General features: G+C 36.5%; 1 protein-coding gene across 1 annotated transcript in view; it reads right to left on the bottom strand.

The window, feature by feature from the left end:
* Window positions 1–3,265: 3,265 nt before the first annotated feature.
* Window positions 3,266–15,719, bottom strand: part of dcps.L (decapping enzyme, scavenger L homeolog) — a 34,458-nt gene continuing 22,004 nt past the window's right edge. Inside the window, 2 exon segments of the mRNA NM_001087662.1 lie at window positions 3,266–3,600; window positions 5,597–5,707. Coding sequence (NP_001081131.1) covers window positions 3,334–3,600; window positions 5,597–5,707 — 378 coding nt within the window. The 3' untranslated portion in view covers window positions 3,266–3,333.

Genomic DNA, 15,719 nt, shown 5'->3' with positions numbered 1-15,719 from the left:
ACATTTATTTAAAAAGGTTTTAAAGGTATTTGTAAATGCTGTTTTTTGTACTTCCAGTCCTGGCTACACGTATCATTAAAGCAATGTTGTAGTAGTCAATTCACCTCCAGCCAAGACTCCACTTCCCACAATGCTTTGCATGTTCTATGATTAACATAAGGTGAACTGCTTTTCAAACTGAAATCCGGGGTCAGATATAGAAATGAGTTATGCCATGTCCACATTTGGCCACCCCGTTTTTACTACAACTATTGTAAGTCATGGCCCATGTGTGAAAGGAAAGCAAATAGTATACATGAAGATTACTCTGTGAAGGTACAGTTGTATTGCTACTGTTACATTTTATCATTTATCTTTCTATCTAAGCCCTCTACTATTCATCATCCAGTCTCTAGTGTAAATCACTGCTTGTACCCTAGCAACCAGATAGCTGCAGATATTCCAAACCGTAGAGCTGTACTATTATTATTTTAATGCATTTTCTCTCTTTCTTCTCTCCCATTGCTTTAATCTAATCCTTTCTGTATCACCTGCACTTTTGGCAATACAGGTATAGGATCTGTTATCCAGAAACCCGTTATCCCGAAAGTTCCGAATTAGGGAAAGACCATCTCCCATAGACTCCATTTTATCCAAATAATTCAAAATTTTAAAAATAATTTCCTTTTTCTATGCATTAATAAAACCATACATTGTACTTGATCCAAACTAAGATATAATTAATCCTTATTGGAAGCAAAACCAGCCTATTGGGTTTATTTAATATTTATATGATTTTCTAGTAGACTTAAGATATGAAGATCCAAATTATGGAAAGATCCATTATCCAGAAAGCCCCAGGTCCCAAGCATTCTGGATAAAAGGTCCCATACCTGTATATTGTTCTACACATCTTTTCTTTTCTATACTTCCATTCTTTTTTATACTTCCATACTCAGGCTGCTCATAATTATTTCAGAGCACTGGTCACTTGCAGGAGCCTCCCATATAATTCCCAAACAGGGCAGAAGGTTCTCTCTCCTTTAAAGGAGAATGGCAAAAGTGTGCGAAGCATTGCGTGAAATTACAAGAGGAGAGTTGACTGCTGCAACATTGTTTCACTAGCAAAAGAACAATCACTAAAATTGTGTAAATAACGTAAATTAGAAAATTGATTGGAATTTAGGAAAATTATACGTTTGTGTTTCTATTTGATATCCCTAAAATTGTAATGGGATAATGGTATCTTCCAATTTAAAGGAGCAGTTAACCATTTAGTTAACTTTTAGCATGTTATAGAATTTCTTATTCTTGCAACTTTTCAATTGGTCTTTTATAAATCTAGGATTGTTTTGTGCACCAAATAAACATTACATGTTTGATCCTGCCTACTATTTGTATTACTATGTTGCTTTTCAGGTTACAGCACTCACACTTTATCAAATGGCTTACTCCTTTACATTGATACCAGATACTGGCAGAAATAACTTCAAATAAGCATTTCTTATAAACATCTACTGGGGGGGGTGTTTTTTCTCACTCCTCCATGCATTTTTTTCAGCTGTGGGAAGCTTGAGGGGGTGCTTGCATGCACAGACTGTTACAAATCCTCCACAGCATCTTAATTGGATTTATATCCAACATTTCCCATCTCTTATTTTTTTTTCATTCCTTTGTGAATTTGCCAGAAGGTTTAGGGTTGTTGCAATGTCCACTTTTGGTTGAGCACTCTTTGGTACAATGAAGAATTCATAATAGATTATGTGACAAGCTGCCCATACCCTGATGCAGCAAAACAGTCACAAATCATAATATGTCCACCACCATGTAAATTGGTACAGATTTCAGTGAAATTTTGTCTTTCACCAAGCATGTCTTATGGTACCTGTGGCCAATTACATTTCTTTTTGCCTTGTTTGTCACATGACTTGGGGCAGCTGGGAAATTGACAATATGTCTAGCCCCATGTCAGATTTCAAAATTAAATATAAAAAAATCTGTTTGCTCTTTTGAGAAATGGATTTCAGTGCAGAATTCTGCTGGAGCCGCACTAGTAACTGATTCATTTTGAAAAATGTTTTTGCCCATGACAGTATCCCTTTAAGGTTCCATGGACTTGTGTAATGTAATGTATTTGCTGCAACATATACGTCCATTTAACTTTATGATTTTCTGCCATATGTAAATTAGCCTGAGCGAATACCCATAACTAAGTTGTGCTAGGCATAATTGAACACTAGCGCATCTTCGCTTTGATTGCCGAAGCAATGCTAGTGAAAATTCGCCAGCGTTCGGCACCCTGGACGAAACTTTGCATCTTCGTAAATCAGTGTTGTCTGAGCGAATTTTCGTCTGGCGAAGTGTTTCGGTGGCTGCAAAGTGTTTATACAGTATATTTTATATCTTTTATATCTGTCTATTTCCTATGACGGACGAACGGCTAGTGTCAGAGGGTCGATATCTATTACCCCCGCCCTCTATGACACCATAACGCTATAGGGCCCAAGGCAGGATGGACTATGAGGGCTAATGGTCAACTGTGGACAATGGTCACTCATATAACATACTAGGCCATACAAATAAATGATCTCCACTCTGTTATTTAGATTCCAGAGTGTCAGCATGTCTCTTGGGGCCCCTTTTTTGCTCGATTACTGGCTTTACCACAATGGCTATGTTTAGCCAACAGATGTTTACAAGGCTGTGGACAGTTGGAACCAGAAAACTCTTATGTTGCAAAACTGCACATCATACAGGAATGTATAAATGTATATGCCAGTAAGTCTCCTCACCAGACCATGTATGGTATTTCTGTGTACCCCTTGTCACAATTACTGTAAATGCCTTCTGAAAGCTATATAACGCTTGGACCAAGAGGTGTGTCTTTGGTAAGTCCTTGGGTGACATTCTGTGTGTTACTCCAACAGCTTACCCAGACAAAACTGTTATGTTGTATTCTGTATGAATAAATTGCCTGACTATTACTAAATGTTTTCCTTTAATGAGTTTTGTCTTACACGAGGTCAAAATGGTACTACTAAAAATACCATCAAAATCCGTCGCTGGCAAATTTTCGCCACTTAGTAAATTTACCCCATAGTCAATGCCAGATGTTCACGGCCAAACGTTATTTATTTATTTTTTGCACAGAAGGAGCTGCCATTTTAAAACATCTGTTACATACTACGTTTTTTCATTGAAGAAATTGTGTTTCCATATCCCAATTCTGTTAAACTGCACATTTTTTAAAAAACGAAAGAGTGACAATACTACAATGCGTTAAACCTTGTTTCCTGTTTTTTTTTTTTTTTTATTTATTACAAAATACAAAAGAGAATGCAAAACAGTTATATTCTAAATATCTCGCAATTCCTTGAACTTTTTCAGCAGGGCTTCGTCTTCCCTCAGGGCAAAAGTTAAGGTTCGGGTCTTGTAATATTGTGGGTTACTTTCTATGTTTTGGATGACGTCACAGAGGAGGTGAGCACGTTCCACAGAGGAGCCAGGAGCATCGTGTCCTAGTACCGTAAAATGGACGTGCAGATGATAGTATGATGGTTGGTAATGCAAGTAAATCCGAAGCTTATTTCCATGTATACTATAACGCTTTAAAATGGCTTCCTACATGGAACATAAAGAAAAATATATTGGTTAGAAAAAGATAACCCATACAAGAATAAAAGCAGGTCCTGGACTTTATAAAGCTTAATTAGAAGGCAACAGAAATCAAAAGTCCATGATTCAGCTGTGTGTATTACTTAATTTGTGTGAAAGTCATTAACTTAATGCCGATTGGGCAATCATGGATTTTATACGTCAGTTTTAATATATCAATAAATGCCCCATGTGCATCCATGATTATGGCAATGGCACTTCCTTGATTGTAGAATATAAGACAAGCACCTATAGCAACAGGAATTAAAAAATGAATATTGTATAATACGTTCAATCATTTAGAGCACCACCCCTTTTAATTTTCTTCAGGGACCGTATATAAAATTGGATATCCTTCAAATTAGTGCTGTGAACATCCTTGGTGTTCCGGAGAGACGCTTTGCGGTTTGAGAGAGATATGCTGGAGAGATTACTACAGGAGATATATCAAACCTCTGGTTTGTAAGTAGGCACTTAGGCTAACTGGTGGAGGCTTTCTGATTAGACGCAAAGGATGTTCACAGCACTAATTTGAAGGATATTCAATTTTACATACGGCCCCTGAAAGAGAAAATTAAAAGTGGGAACACTCCTGTAAAAACTTTTCTGAACACTGGGTGGTGCTCTAAAGTGATTGAATGTATTACACTATATTAGTTTCTAATTTCTGTTGCCATAGGCCAGGGGTACCCAAAAGGTAGATTGGGATTTACCAGTAGATCTTTAGCTGGTAATCAGTAGATCCCTCAATCTTATATTGTAGAATATAAGATTGAGGCTCTTAAGTCTGAAGCCATTGTAAAGGCTTTGTAATGACACACCATTACCTATGTGTAACAGCAGAATATAAGGGTGATTAGCGGGTATCTAATGGAGGTGTGGGTTGAGTTGTGTGTCAGCTGGTCACAGGCAGGAACAATTCTATAAAAATAGAAAGGCGGCTTCTCTTCCTTTCTGCCTTCTTGGATAGCAGATCAGGTTGTATCAAGTTCAAGTGGGTATAAATATTGGTTGCGACTCCAGGTCCATCCAATTAAACCAATGCAGGACTCTACTAAAGATCACTGCCTTGCTGTCATAGACAGAGCTTATGCAAGAGACAACTTCAAGACAACGGTTATGTAGCTATGAAGGTATAGAAATCTTGTCAGTAGTTCTGACTCCCTGTAAAATCAATGACCCTTATTCAGAATACCATGATTTAAGGAGCCTAAAAGATATAACTATTCATTTGCATTAACATTTTATTTACAAGGTACTAGGGATGCACCGAATCTAGGATTCGGTTTGGGATTCAGCCAGAATTTGGCCTTTTTCAGCAGCAATCGGATTCTGCTGAATCCTTTTGCCTGGCCAAACCAAATCAGCCGGATTGGTATTCGGCTGAAACTTTCATGAAGGATTCGGGGGGTTCGGCCAAATCCAAAATAGTGGATTCGGTGCATCCCTGCAAGGTACCAATATATTCCACTGTGCAGTAACGTACAAGAGCTTCTGAAGCAAATATTTTGTTTGAATGATTTCCAGAAGCTTATCATTTAGGAGACAGACGTGGTACGCAAGAGGTAAAAAAGCAACAGCTAGACTTTTTACTGAGTCTATGCATGACAGGTTTGTTTTTTTTTTACCATAGTTTGTAGACGATTAATTTCAGAGGAGCTAATTAATGTACCAAGAGACACGTTATAGATGGACACCAGAAGGCATACCAATAAAAAGCCTCATGGTTCCAGAAAAAGAAACACTGAGTAAGCAGCTGAGTGGAATAAGTAAAAGCAGGATAAGTGGTATCATGCAAAGAGATAATAGTCTAGAAAATCAGTAGGTGGTCAAACATCAAGAGTAAAAGAAAGGTCTGGGAGAAGTGGCCAGGGGCAAGTTATTAGGAGTGATGAGAATCTCTCAGCACATAAAAAAAGCTGAGCTGAAAATTATTTCCGCTTCAACAACTGCAGATTCTCACCTTTCCTTCTTCCAAGATGTTCTTTAATAAAGGAAGATGATCCACGGTGAGGTCCCTCAGGGATCTGATGCCACGCTGGTGACATATTGCAATTAAATATAGATCTTCTACCTGATGAGATAAAAGTTTCATTTTACTATAACGCTGCAGTGTCAACGGAAAAAATAAAACAAACAAAATCAAAACACAACTCCAATCAGCTGTAATAAAGAAATGTTGTGTGCCCACAGTAAACTGTGTGTTAAAGCTAGTTTAATCCATAATGCAAAAACATTTTCGCTTTGCAATTATAATACAAAATGTTCCAATTTTTGTCCGCTGGCATATTTCTTTCCTTATTTAAACCATTGTGCCGTATGCAAATAGTGTACTGCTGAACGGCAGGCAAATTGTGGCAAGTGATGACATGTTGTTGAATGTAGCAGGCTGCTAAAGCAGCTCTTTTTTCACAATAGAAAGTACAAATGGTTGCACAAGTCATCTCTGTAATTGTGTCCCTGTGCAACTGGTGAAAATAGCTACTGTTATGGTAACGGCATGTATTGTAACTCTTTCCACAAAAAGAAGCTGAGGTAAATTAAGTTTTGATTAAAATAAACTCTACTGCTCCAGGAGGTATTTTTTTTTTAAGATAATTGCTTCTTTAAGCCTCATGCATTCATTGCTTTTCACATAATGAGGCGGTATAATTTGCTAAGCATGCACAACATGTAGTATTCCTGGGAGACGAGTAGTTCAAAAGCTATTGGTAGTACTTTTCTCCCGTAATCTGCAGCAAATCCTTTCATTTGCACCAAAAGTACAGCACCCACAGACAAAACACTGACATGTCATAGATTGTGAATTAAGAATCACTCAGAAATGGTAGGACTCTTGTATTAATCATTGGGAAGAGCCATGTTATAATCTTGTCTCTCCAGAAAAAAAAACTATCATATTGCATCAGTCTGCCCGTAATTCTCTCCAATCATTTACTGCAGGAAATGTATAATCTTACATAAAATGTCTTTTTCAACAAAAGTCTAATAAAATCTTCCTCTGGTTTATTCTACAAATGAGCAGTGCAGTTGTAAGTGCAAGAAAGCAGTAGTTGACATGGGGACGGTAAGTCATGTGGGGGGTCAGAGGCAGCCCAGACTATCAAATACCTACAGAGGCAGATACACCCTTGTTCAACATGAGTTCAATGAATACAAAATTATTTTTCCCTACTGTTTTTTCTTTTTGTAACTTAGTTTTTTTATTGAAGGAGAAGGAAAGGTTAAAACTAAGTAAGCCTTATCAGAAAGGTCCATCTAAATTCACCATTAAACCCTCAAAGTAGTGCTGCTCCGAGTCCTCTGTCAAAAGAAACACTGCATTTCTTTCCTTCTATTGTGTACACATGGGCTTCTGTATCAGACTTCCTGCCTTCAGCTTAAATCTCATTGCCCTGGGCAAGAGCATACTCAGTTTGCTCCTCTTCCCCGCCCCTCCCTTCTCTACTGTAATCTGAGCCCAGAGCAGGGAGAGACTCAGGCAGGAAGTGATGTCACACCATGTTAATACTGCAGCAGCTATCCTAAACAAACAGAGAGCTTTTTACTCAGATATGGTAAAACATTCTACAGAATAAATATAGCATTCTAGCTTGCACTATTGCAGCTAATCTATTGGCAATAAAATGCCTCTGTAGCTTTCCTTCTCCTTTAAGTTTTGTTTTTTTTCCAGAAAAGAAAAAGAGTACATTCCATGCTTGTTTACATTGCATATGAACATTGTATAATAAAGATCTGACAAATAATATAAATATAAACATTGCCTTGTGCCTTATTGCAAGCATTAGTCGTTCTGGAAATCTTAATACATAATAAAACAAAGAAAAATAAAACAAAGTAATACCTTGCAAAAGTTAGTTACTACTTTTAGTGACATGATATTGCCTGTAAGATATCCACTTGGGTGTAAACACCATATGCTTATTAGAGGATGGGGGATATATGACTGTTTAATCTTCTATTAAACCACCTATTCATCCGTTAGATTACTTAGGAATTCAGGGGGGGTTTGCCAGTAATTCGTAAGGGGCCCAGACAGCTAAGAATTTATGAGTCCCTACTGTTTTAATCACAATCTATGTTTTGTTTTACTTCTTGAGTTTAACAGGGAAACCAAATCTACTTCATGTTTGGCCCATGCGAGCTAGACAAATAGATTACCAATATACAACCCCTTCCTTTCACTGTTGTGATTGCACTTATATGTGCACTGGCAATGTAATGATCTACCTTCCTAGGACCAAACATGGAATAACTATCATTTTCGTTTGTCTTCTTAATTTCACGAAATAACAAAAAAAACATGGATTAAAACAACAGGCAACAATTATGCTCAGTGTAGTCCTATTCACTGAACTCGTGTAAAACAAGGGGGTATACTCTCCCTTTAAGTTGGACACAAATATGATTTGATATGATGACCTTTTAACCAAACAGGTAATCACATGCCTATCTGGCTACATACACAGTGAACCTGATGGGAGAGCACATCAAGGACAAACATTAACATGTTCCACTGCAATCATCCTCTAAAAAAAATGTACCTACGTACTGTCAATGTTGGGCTACATTTAATTTGATGAGAAAAACATCTCCTAATTCCATTTAAAATCGTATCTGTGGATAACTGAATTATTTCAAAAACAAACAGGAGCTGCGGTTCTGAGACTGTCACAAAGCAAGTCAGGACCAGGCCAGAAAGTGGGCACTTTGGATAACTAAAGATAAGGAAGTCTGCCACCAAAACATTTTGTGGTTTTTCAAAATAAAGTGCAGGGATCATTCTCCTATTTGCTTGCCCTGTTTGTGCTGATATTACCAAGCTTTTATGCTTGAGGGGGTAGGGTGTGTTTTGTCTCAGAACAAACTTTTACTTCAGTGTGTGGGATCTCTGATTGGTTCCAGACATCACATGTCTCTGAATCCGGGTTCCTGGCCTGAGAACTCTCTTCTATATCACAACACTTAACGGATTCACTCGAACACGATTTCAAATTAAAATTACGTTGCTTTATTCATACCTTTAAAATTTGTATGCTAAGGTACAGTGCATGATGGTCACCACTGACGCGTTTCATGCCCTATGGCACTTCCTCAGAGTGTTACAGATTTTCAAAGAGACACAACTTTATAGCAAGTCTAATGGCCAGACAATTTACATAATATGTTTCTTAAAGGTGTATTACATATATGCAGACCACATTTAGTCCCGCTCCTATATCCCCTCGTACAATCAATAAGGTTTTTTTTATATATATATATAAAAACATCTTAAGTTATTAAAAAAAAAAAAAAACAACTCTTTTTGTTTTCATGTATGTTATTTGAACACTTTTGGGGATGAATAGAAAAGTATATATTTAGTGGATGTTGGCTTGGGGGAGCCTTGAATCATACTCTCTATACACTATTCTATTCAATATAGTATCTAATCTCCCAATCTTTATTTAGACCAACTGGTTTTTCAGTCTCCAAAGCAAACATCCACCATGTTTCTCTTTTGTTAATTAATTTCTCCAAATCCCCCTTTCTTTTATCCAATCTGACATGTTCTATGCCTTGGAAGGATATACATTTATCATTACCATTATGTTTGATCAAGATGTGTTCTGCTATAGCAGATGAGACATCCTTTCTCCCTATACTTGCTATGTGTTCCAAAATCCTATCCTTCATTCTCCGCATTGTTCTACCCACATATTGGCATCCGCATATACATGTTGCCAGATATATCACATTATTCGTTTTACAATTTATATAGGATTTACACTCATATTCCTTACCAGTAGCCGAACTCCTAAACCCCTTTGATACTTTTATATAATTGCAAGCCTTACAGATCCTTGCTCCACATTTGTAAGTACCTGTATTTGTAAGCCAATTCGGTTTTCTATGTTCTCTTCTTTCAGGGAGCATGCTAGGAGATATATGATTTGCAATTGATTTACTTTTCCTATATGTAAACCATGGCTTTTTAATATTGAGTAGAGGGTCTGCACTGATCACATGCCAGTGTTTCATTATTATCTTCTTTATATCTGTTGCCTCATTGCTATAATCTGTCACAAAGTAGACTTTTTCTTTGTCTGTTTTTTCAAATCTCTTAGTTTTATGTTTATTTGCATTTTTACTGCTCTCCTTTAACATATAGTTTCGATCACTCAAAACCGCTCTATCATATGCTTTTTTTAGGGTTTCTGTACTGTATCCTCTCTTCGCTAGCCTATCCCACAAATCCATTGCCGCCCTCTGGAAGGCATCCCAAGTGGAACAAATCCTTCTCAACCTAAGGAATTGTCCAATCGGGATGCCCTCCAGAAGCGGCTCTGGATGATTGCTTGTCCTTAGCAAGAGGGAATTTCTACTGATAGGCTTTCTAAACACATCTGTCACGATCTTACCTTCCTCTTGTGTAAACTGTATATCCAAGAATTCTACACTTTTTTTATTGATCTTGTATGTAAATTCAATACCACATTCATTATTGTTACAAAATGACACAAATTCATCTATCTGTTCAGCATTTCCCCTCCAAATAACAATCAAATCGTCGATAAACCTAAAATACTTGAATATTTGTCCATCCCATTTTGTTTTATCTCCAAAGATGTGGCACTCTTCAATCCATCCCATAAATAGGTTCGCATACGATGGTGCAAAACGAGCTCCCATTGCAGTGCCACATCTCTGGAGATAATATTGCCCATCATACATAAAGTAGTTGTGGTTCAAGAGATACTGAACAGATTCCATGATGAATTTATTTTGTTCTCTTGAATAGAGTTTTGATTTACAAAGCCAAAAGTACAAGGCTTGTAGGCCTAATTGATGTTCTATTGAAGAGTACAAAGCTGTGACATCCAAAGTTAGCCAGATCATGTCATCCTCCCAAGTAACATCTTGTAATTTAGTTATAACATCTCCACTGTCCTTTATATATGAATCTAAATTTATAACTATAGGTTGTAATAATCTATCCACATACTCTCCAAGGTTCTCATTAAGGGACCCCATACCTGCTATTATTGGTCTACCTTTAGGGTTCTCCAATCCCTTATGAACCTTGGGGAGTGTGTGGAAAATAGGAATTTTTGGATGCTCACACCAAATATATTCAAATTCCTTAGCTGTGAGTATTCCCATTGATTTACCATACTCCAAGATTTTTCTAAGTTTCACCTGAAATACCTTTGTTGGATCGTTTTCTAAAAGTTGATATTGTTTCTTATCCTTTAATTGATTCATTATATCTGTCTCATAGTATACTCTATCTAAGATAACTATAGACCCCCCCTTATCAGATTTCCTTATGACTATACTTTCTTTATCTTTTAATAGCCTTAGTGCTTCAAATTCCTTTTTTGTTAGATTGTTATATTGACGTTTGTTTCTGTTAGGGTTTTCTCTCTTTTTAGAAAGTTTCTTCAAATCCTCACATATCAATTTATAAAAACGATCCAGAAAAGGTCCATTTTGTCCTATAGGGTAAAATGTAGATTTTGGTTTTAAATCAGTGTGTACTATATTGCCTTCATTTGATGTATCCATTGCATTGACATCCACTAGGTCTGCCAATACTTGGATAACATCCTGTGTGGCAAAATTCTCTCCATTATCTTCCAAACCCTCTGTCATAGAATCACTGACATTATGTGTATCAATTTGGTGGGTGCTATCAAAATTCTTAAAATATCTTTTAAGGGATATAGATCTCATGAATCTATTAAGATCTACTATAGTAGAGAAAAGCGAGAAATGACTAGTTGGGCAGAATGTTAAACCCTTATTTAACAAAGATCTTTCGGATTCAGTCAGATTATATGATGACAAATTAATAACTAAGTCATCTTCTTCAGATTTTCTTTGAACGTCAATTTCTACTTCTTCTTTTGTGTTTCCACATTTCTTAGACCTTTTCTCAAATTCACTTTTTTCTCTTTGATGTTTTCTTCTACTTCTATGCTTTCTTCCGGTTTTCCATATCTGTTCTGCTTCTTCTTTCCAGATTTTTTCATTTTTCCTTTTACCTTTTCTGTTTCTTTTGCTTCCTGACTTGTATCTGCTTCGCTGTCGGTAGTTACTAAAAAAGGTTACTCCTTGGGTTTCATCCATATCTCTTGTAGGTGTCGAACTTCGTTTAACTTGTTTTCTCCATTTGTTCTGCTTTAAAATCGGTTTGATTCTTTCCCATCTTCCTCTTTCTTTATTTAATTCCATACCCCAAGAATATACTCTCTCATTCTCATAGTCTCCTTTATCTCTCAGGAATTTTTGTTGTTTGCTTTCCATAATTTTCCTTTCCATGGATTCTAAGCTTTCATTTAGATTTTTTTCTTTCTCTTTATACTCTGATTGCTGGTAATAGCATGCTAGTTGAGTTTTAATTTCTTCTATCTCCACATTTAGCCGAATTTGTTCTTTTTTATATTTACGTATTAGGATTCCCATCAGATTAAAGGAGCATTCAGATAAAGCCATATACCATTCTTGCATTAAATCCTCATCTTGTAAATCAAAAGCCGGAAATTTTTTAAGGCGTAAGCCTCTTGGTACTCTTTCCACCTCCAAATAATTTTCAAGTGTTGAAATCTCCCACCATACTTTAAGTTCTTTATGTGACAATTTATTTAATTTCTTAAAGAGATCCTCCATTATTTTTTGTGTACCTTCAGGCATAAGTTCTGTACTATCAGTTGTTACTTTAGTGTCCACACAAAATAGCATTTTAGCTCTTTTGCTCCTCTCATTATATGTAGATGAACTTAATAACATACATGTTTCAATATCATCATTGCACTGTCCCATCGCCATCTTATACCATATAAATCAATCCGTTTTATGGCTGCTATACAAAGTTTCTATGTTGGGGAAAAGGGATAAATATTCCACTTTACATTTCCATTTTATACTTTTTGCACTTCTTGGAAATTCTACAGCAGAGTTATATGATAGGTGTTTCACTTAATTACAGTCTCTTTATCTATTATAGGAGTCAAAATATACTCATTCCTATATGGACGCTTTTTTTGTTATAGATAGGCACAATAGCTTTTGTAGTGTAATAAACCGCTAATACTTATCAGTCCTGTAGTGCGAATCCTACAAGCAGATATAGCGCTTTCGAACTGCTACGATTTCACCTCCGTGTCGTCGCGGCAGTTTCCCAGATCGCTTGTATCTTCCGATTTTCCGACTTTAAGTATTACTTTCGGTAGCGTCACACTTTCAGTAGGCTCTGTATGCGTGAAGAGCTGCAACGGTTTCCACCTCCGTGTCGCCGTAGCTGTTCCACAGATCGCACATGCCTTCTGATTTCTCTGTAGATTTGTTACGGTTCAGTACTTCAATCGCCTCATCATATCTCCAAAGCGTCCCACTTAAACACCGTCTTCATATAACGTCTGCCTTCCCCACGTCTGTCACAGAGTTCAACTCACCACACTGCAGCAGCCAAAATGGCGCAGCCTCGCACCATCCGTATCGGAACAAACTTTTACTTCAGTGTGTGGGATCTCTGATTGGTTCCAGACATCACATGTCTCTGAATCCGGGTTCCTGGCCTGAGAACTCTCTTCTATATCACAACACTTAACGGATTCACTCGAACACGATTTCAAATTAAAATTACGTTGCTTTATTCATACCTTTAAAATTTGTATTGTAAGGTACAAAAAAGAGTTTTTTTTTAATAACTTAAGATGTTTTTATATATATATATATAAAAAAAACCTTATTGATTGTACGAGGGGATATAGGAGCGGGACTAAATGTGGTCTGCATATATGTAATACACCTTTAAGAAACATATTATGTAAATTGTCTGGCCATTAGACTTGCTATAAAGTTGTGTCTCTTTGAAAATCTGTAACACTCTGAGGAAGTGCCATAGGGCATGAAACGCGTCAGTGGTGACCATCATGCACTGTACCTTAGCATACAAATTTTAAAGGTATGAATAAAGCAACGTAATTTTAATTTGAAATCGTGTTCGAGTGAATCCGTTAAGTGTTGTGTTTTGTCTCACCAGATATACTGTCATTAGGAATATTTCCTGTCTTGGAGACATGGCTGCTACACTAGCCATAATACATGTTTTAGATGCCCATGTGTGGTTGTTAATTAGGCAAAAAATGGGGACACTGACAGAGAAATGTTAAGTCTACACACAGTACATTTGCTATTTCTGTCAGTGGATTTCAGTTTCATCTGGTTCCATGTTGAATTACTTCTTTATCACAGCAAGTAGCTTTAATCTTGTCTACATGTTAATCATCTTGCCCTCTTTTTACTTTACTAATTGAGGTAACATATTCACTTTTCAAACAAGGAGAAGATTATAAGCAATCGAAAATGAGCTGCGACACAGTGTGGGAAAACAATACCCAATTCAGGAGAAGCTACATTAAAGGACCAGTAACATCAAAAATTTTTATTCAAGAAATCCATTCTAAAAATAATGGTCATGCCGTACTACATTAATATAATATACCTAGCATTTTTTTAAAAATTTTTTTAGAATACCTATTCTCCATTGCCATGGAAAACGGCGAAAAGGCGACCACTTTGTGCGCGTCCCCGACGCTGTTCCGCCGCACAGTACCGGAAGTCAGTGACCGGAAGTCCAAATACAGCGTGGGAGCCAGAGCGGTGATGAGTGAAACTGCCGGCTGGGTAAACGAGCAGGCAGAGAGAGAGAGAGCGAGATGCACGGGGAGGCAGGCAATCTGAAGGAACGGCTGGGTAAAGGAGCAGGGAGAGAGAGAAATACAGGGGGAGGCATGGAATCTAACGGAACGGCTGGGTAAACGAGCAGCCAGAGAGAGAGCGAGATGCACGGCAAGGCAGGCAATCTAAAGGAACGGCTGGGTAAAGGAGCAGGGAGAGAGAGAAATGCAGGGAATCGAACAGAACAGCAAGAGAAGATAGAAATGGTGGGAGAAAGAGACAAAACCAATGAGGGCTGTGTGGAGTACAACACTGGGGGCTAAAGACTGTCACAAAACCGGAAGTGACGCCACAAACCAGGAAGTCGGGTGCCGGAAGAGAGACACAGCAGCGAGCACGTAAGGGAGAAGAAGAGAACAAGCAAGAAGATGGCGGAGACCCTGTGGACGTAGTGGGACAGTGCCGGTTTTAGTTTTTTCTGATGTCTTACCCAAACAGCAGGAAAGATCAGCATATTGGAGGTAAGTAATGTATATGCATTTTTTTTTCTAAAAATAAAAAATGGTGTTACTGGTCCTTTAAGCACACATTACATAAGATATATTATTATGACATGCTGCCTAAAGGGCTATTAAAAAGTATAGCTACATTTATAGATATATTCAAGTATTATATACCGTATACAAATTTGTAGCACCATTTCTTTTCTGCATTTCTTTTTATATATATACACAACATCCTTCCAATGACGGCACTCCAGAATCAGTCAAGCTTAAGTCAGTAGATATAGATCATAAAGGTTTATTAAAGTGGACCAACGTTTCGATTCCACACAGAAATCCCTGACGAAGATTCATGTGTGGAATCGAAACGTTGGTCCACTTTAATAAACCTTTATGATCTATATCTACTGACTTAAGCTTGACTGATTCTGGAGTGCCGTCATTGGAGGGATGTTGTACTGATTTACAGACTGGCACCCGACCTTTGGATCATTTGTGGTCGTGCGTTCCTGCTCGTTCGGTATATATATATATATATATATATATATATATATATATATATATATATATATATATATATATATATATATATATATATATATATATATATATATATATATAATATATATATATATATATATATATATATATATATATATATATATATATATATATATATATATAGATATTATATATATATATAGATATTATATATATTTATATATAGATATTATATATATTTATATATAGATATTATATATATTTATATATAGATATTATATATATTTATATATAGATATTATATATATATATAGATATTATATATATATATATATATAGATATTATATATATTTATATATAGATATTATATATATTTATATATAGATATTATATATATTTATATATAGATATTATAT

Source organism: Xenopus laevis, chromosome 7L (assembly GCF_017654675.1).
Source record: "Xenopus laevis strain J_2021 chromosome 7L, Xenopus_laevis_v10.1, whole genome shotgun sequence".
NCBI lineage: Eukaryota > Metazoa > Chordata > Amphibia > Anura > Pipidae > Xenopus > Xenopus laevis.
This window is presented reverse-complemented; position numbering and strand designations above follow the sequence as displayed.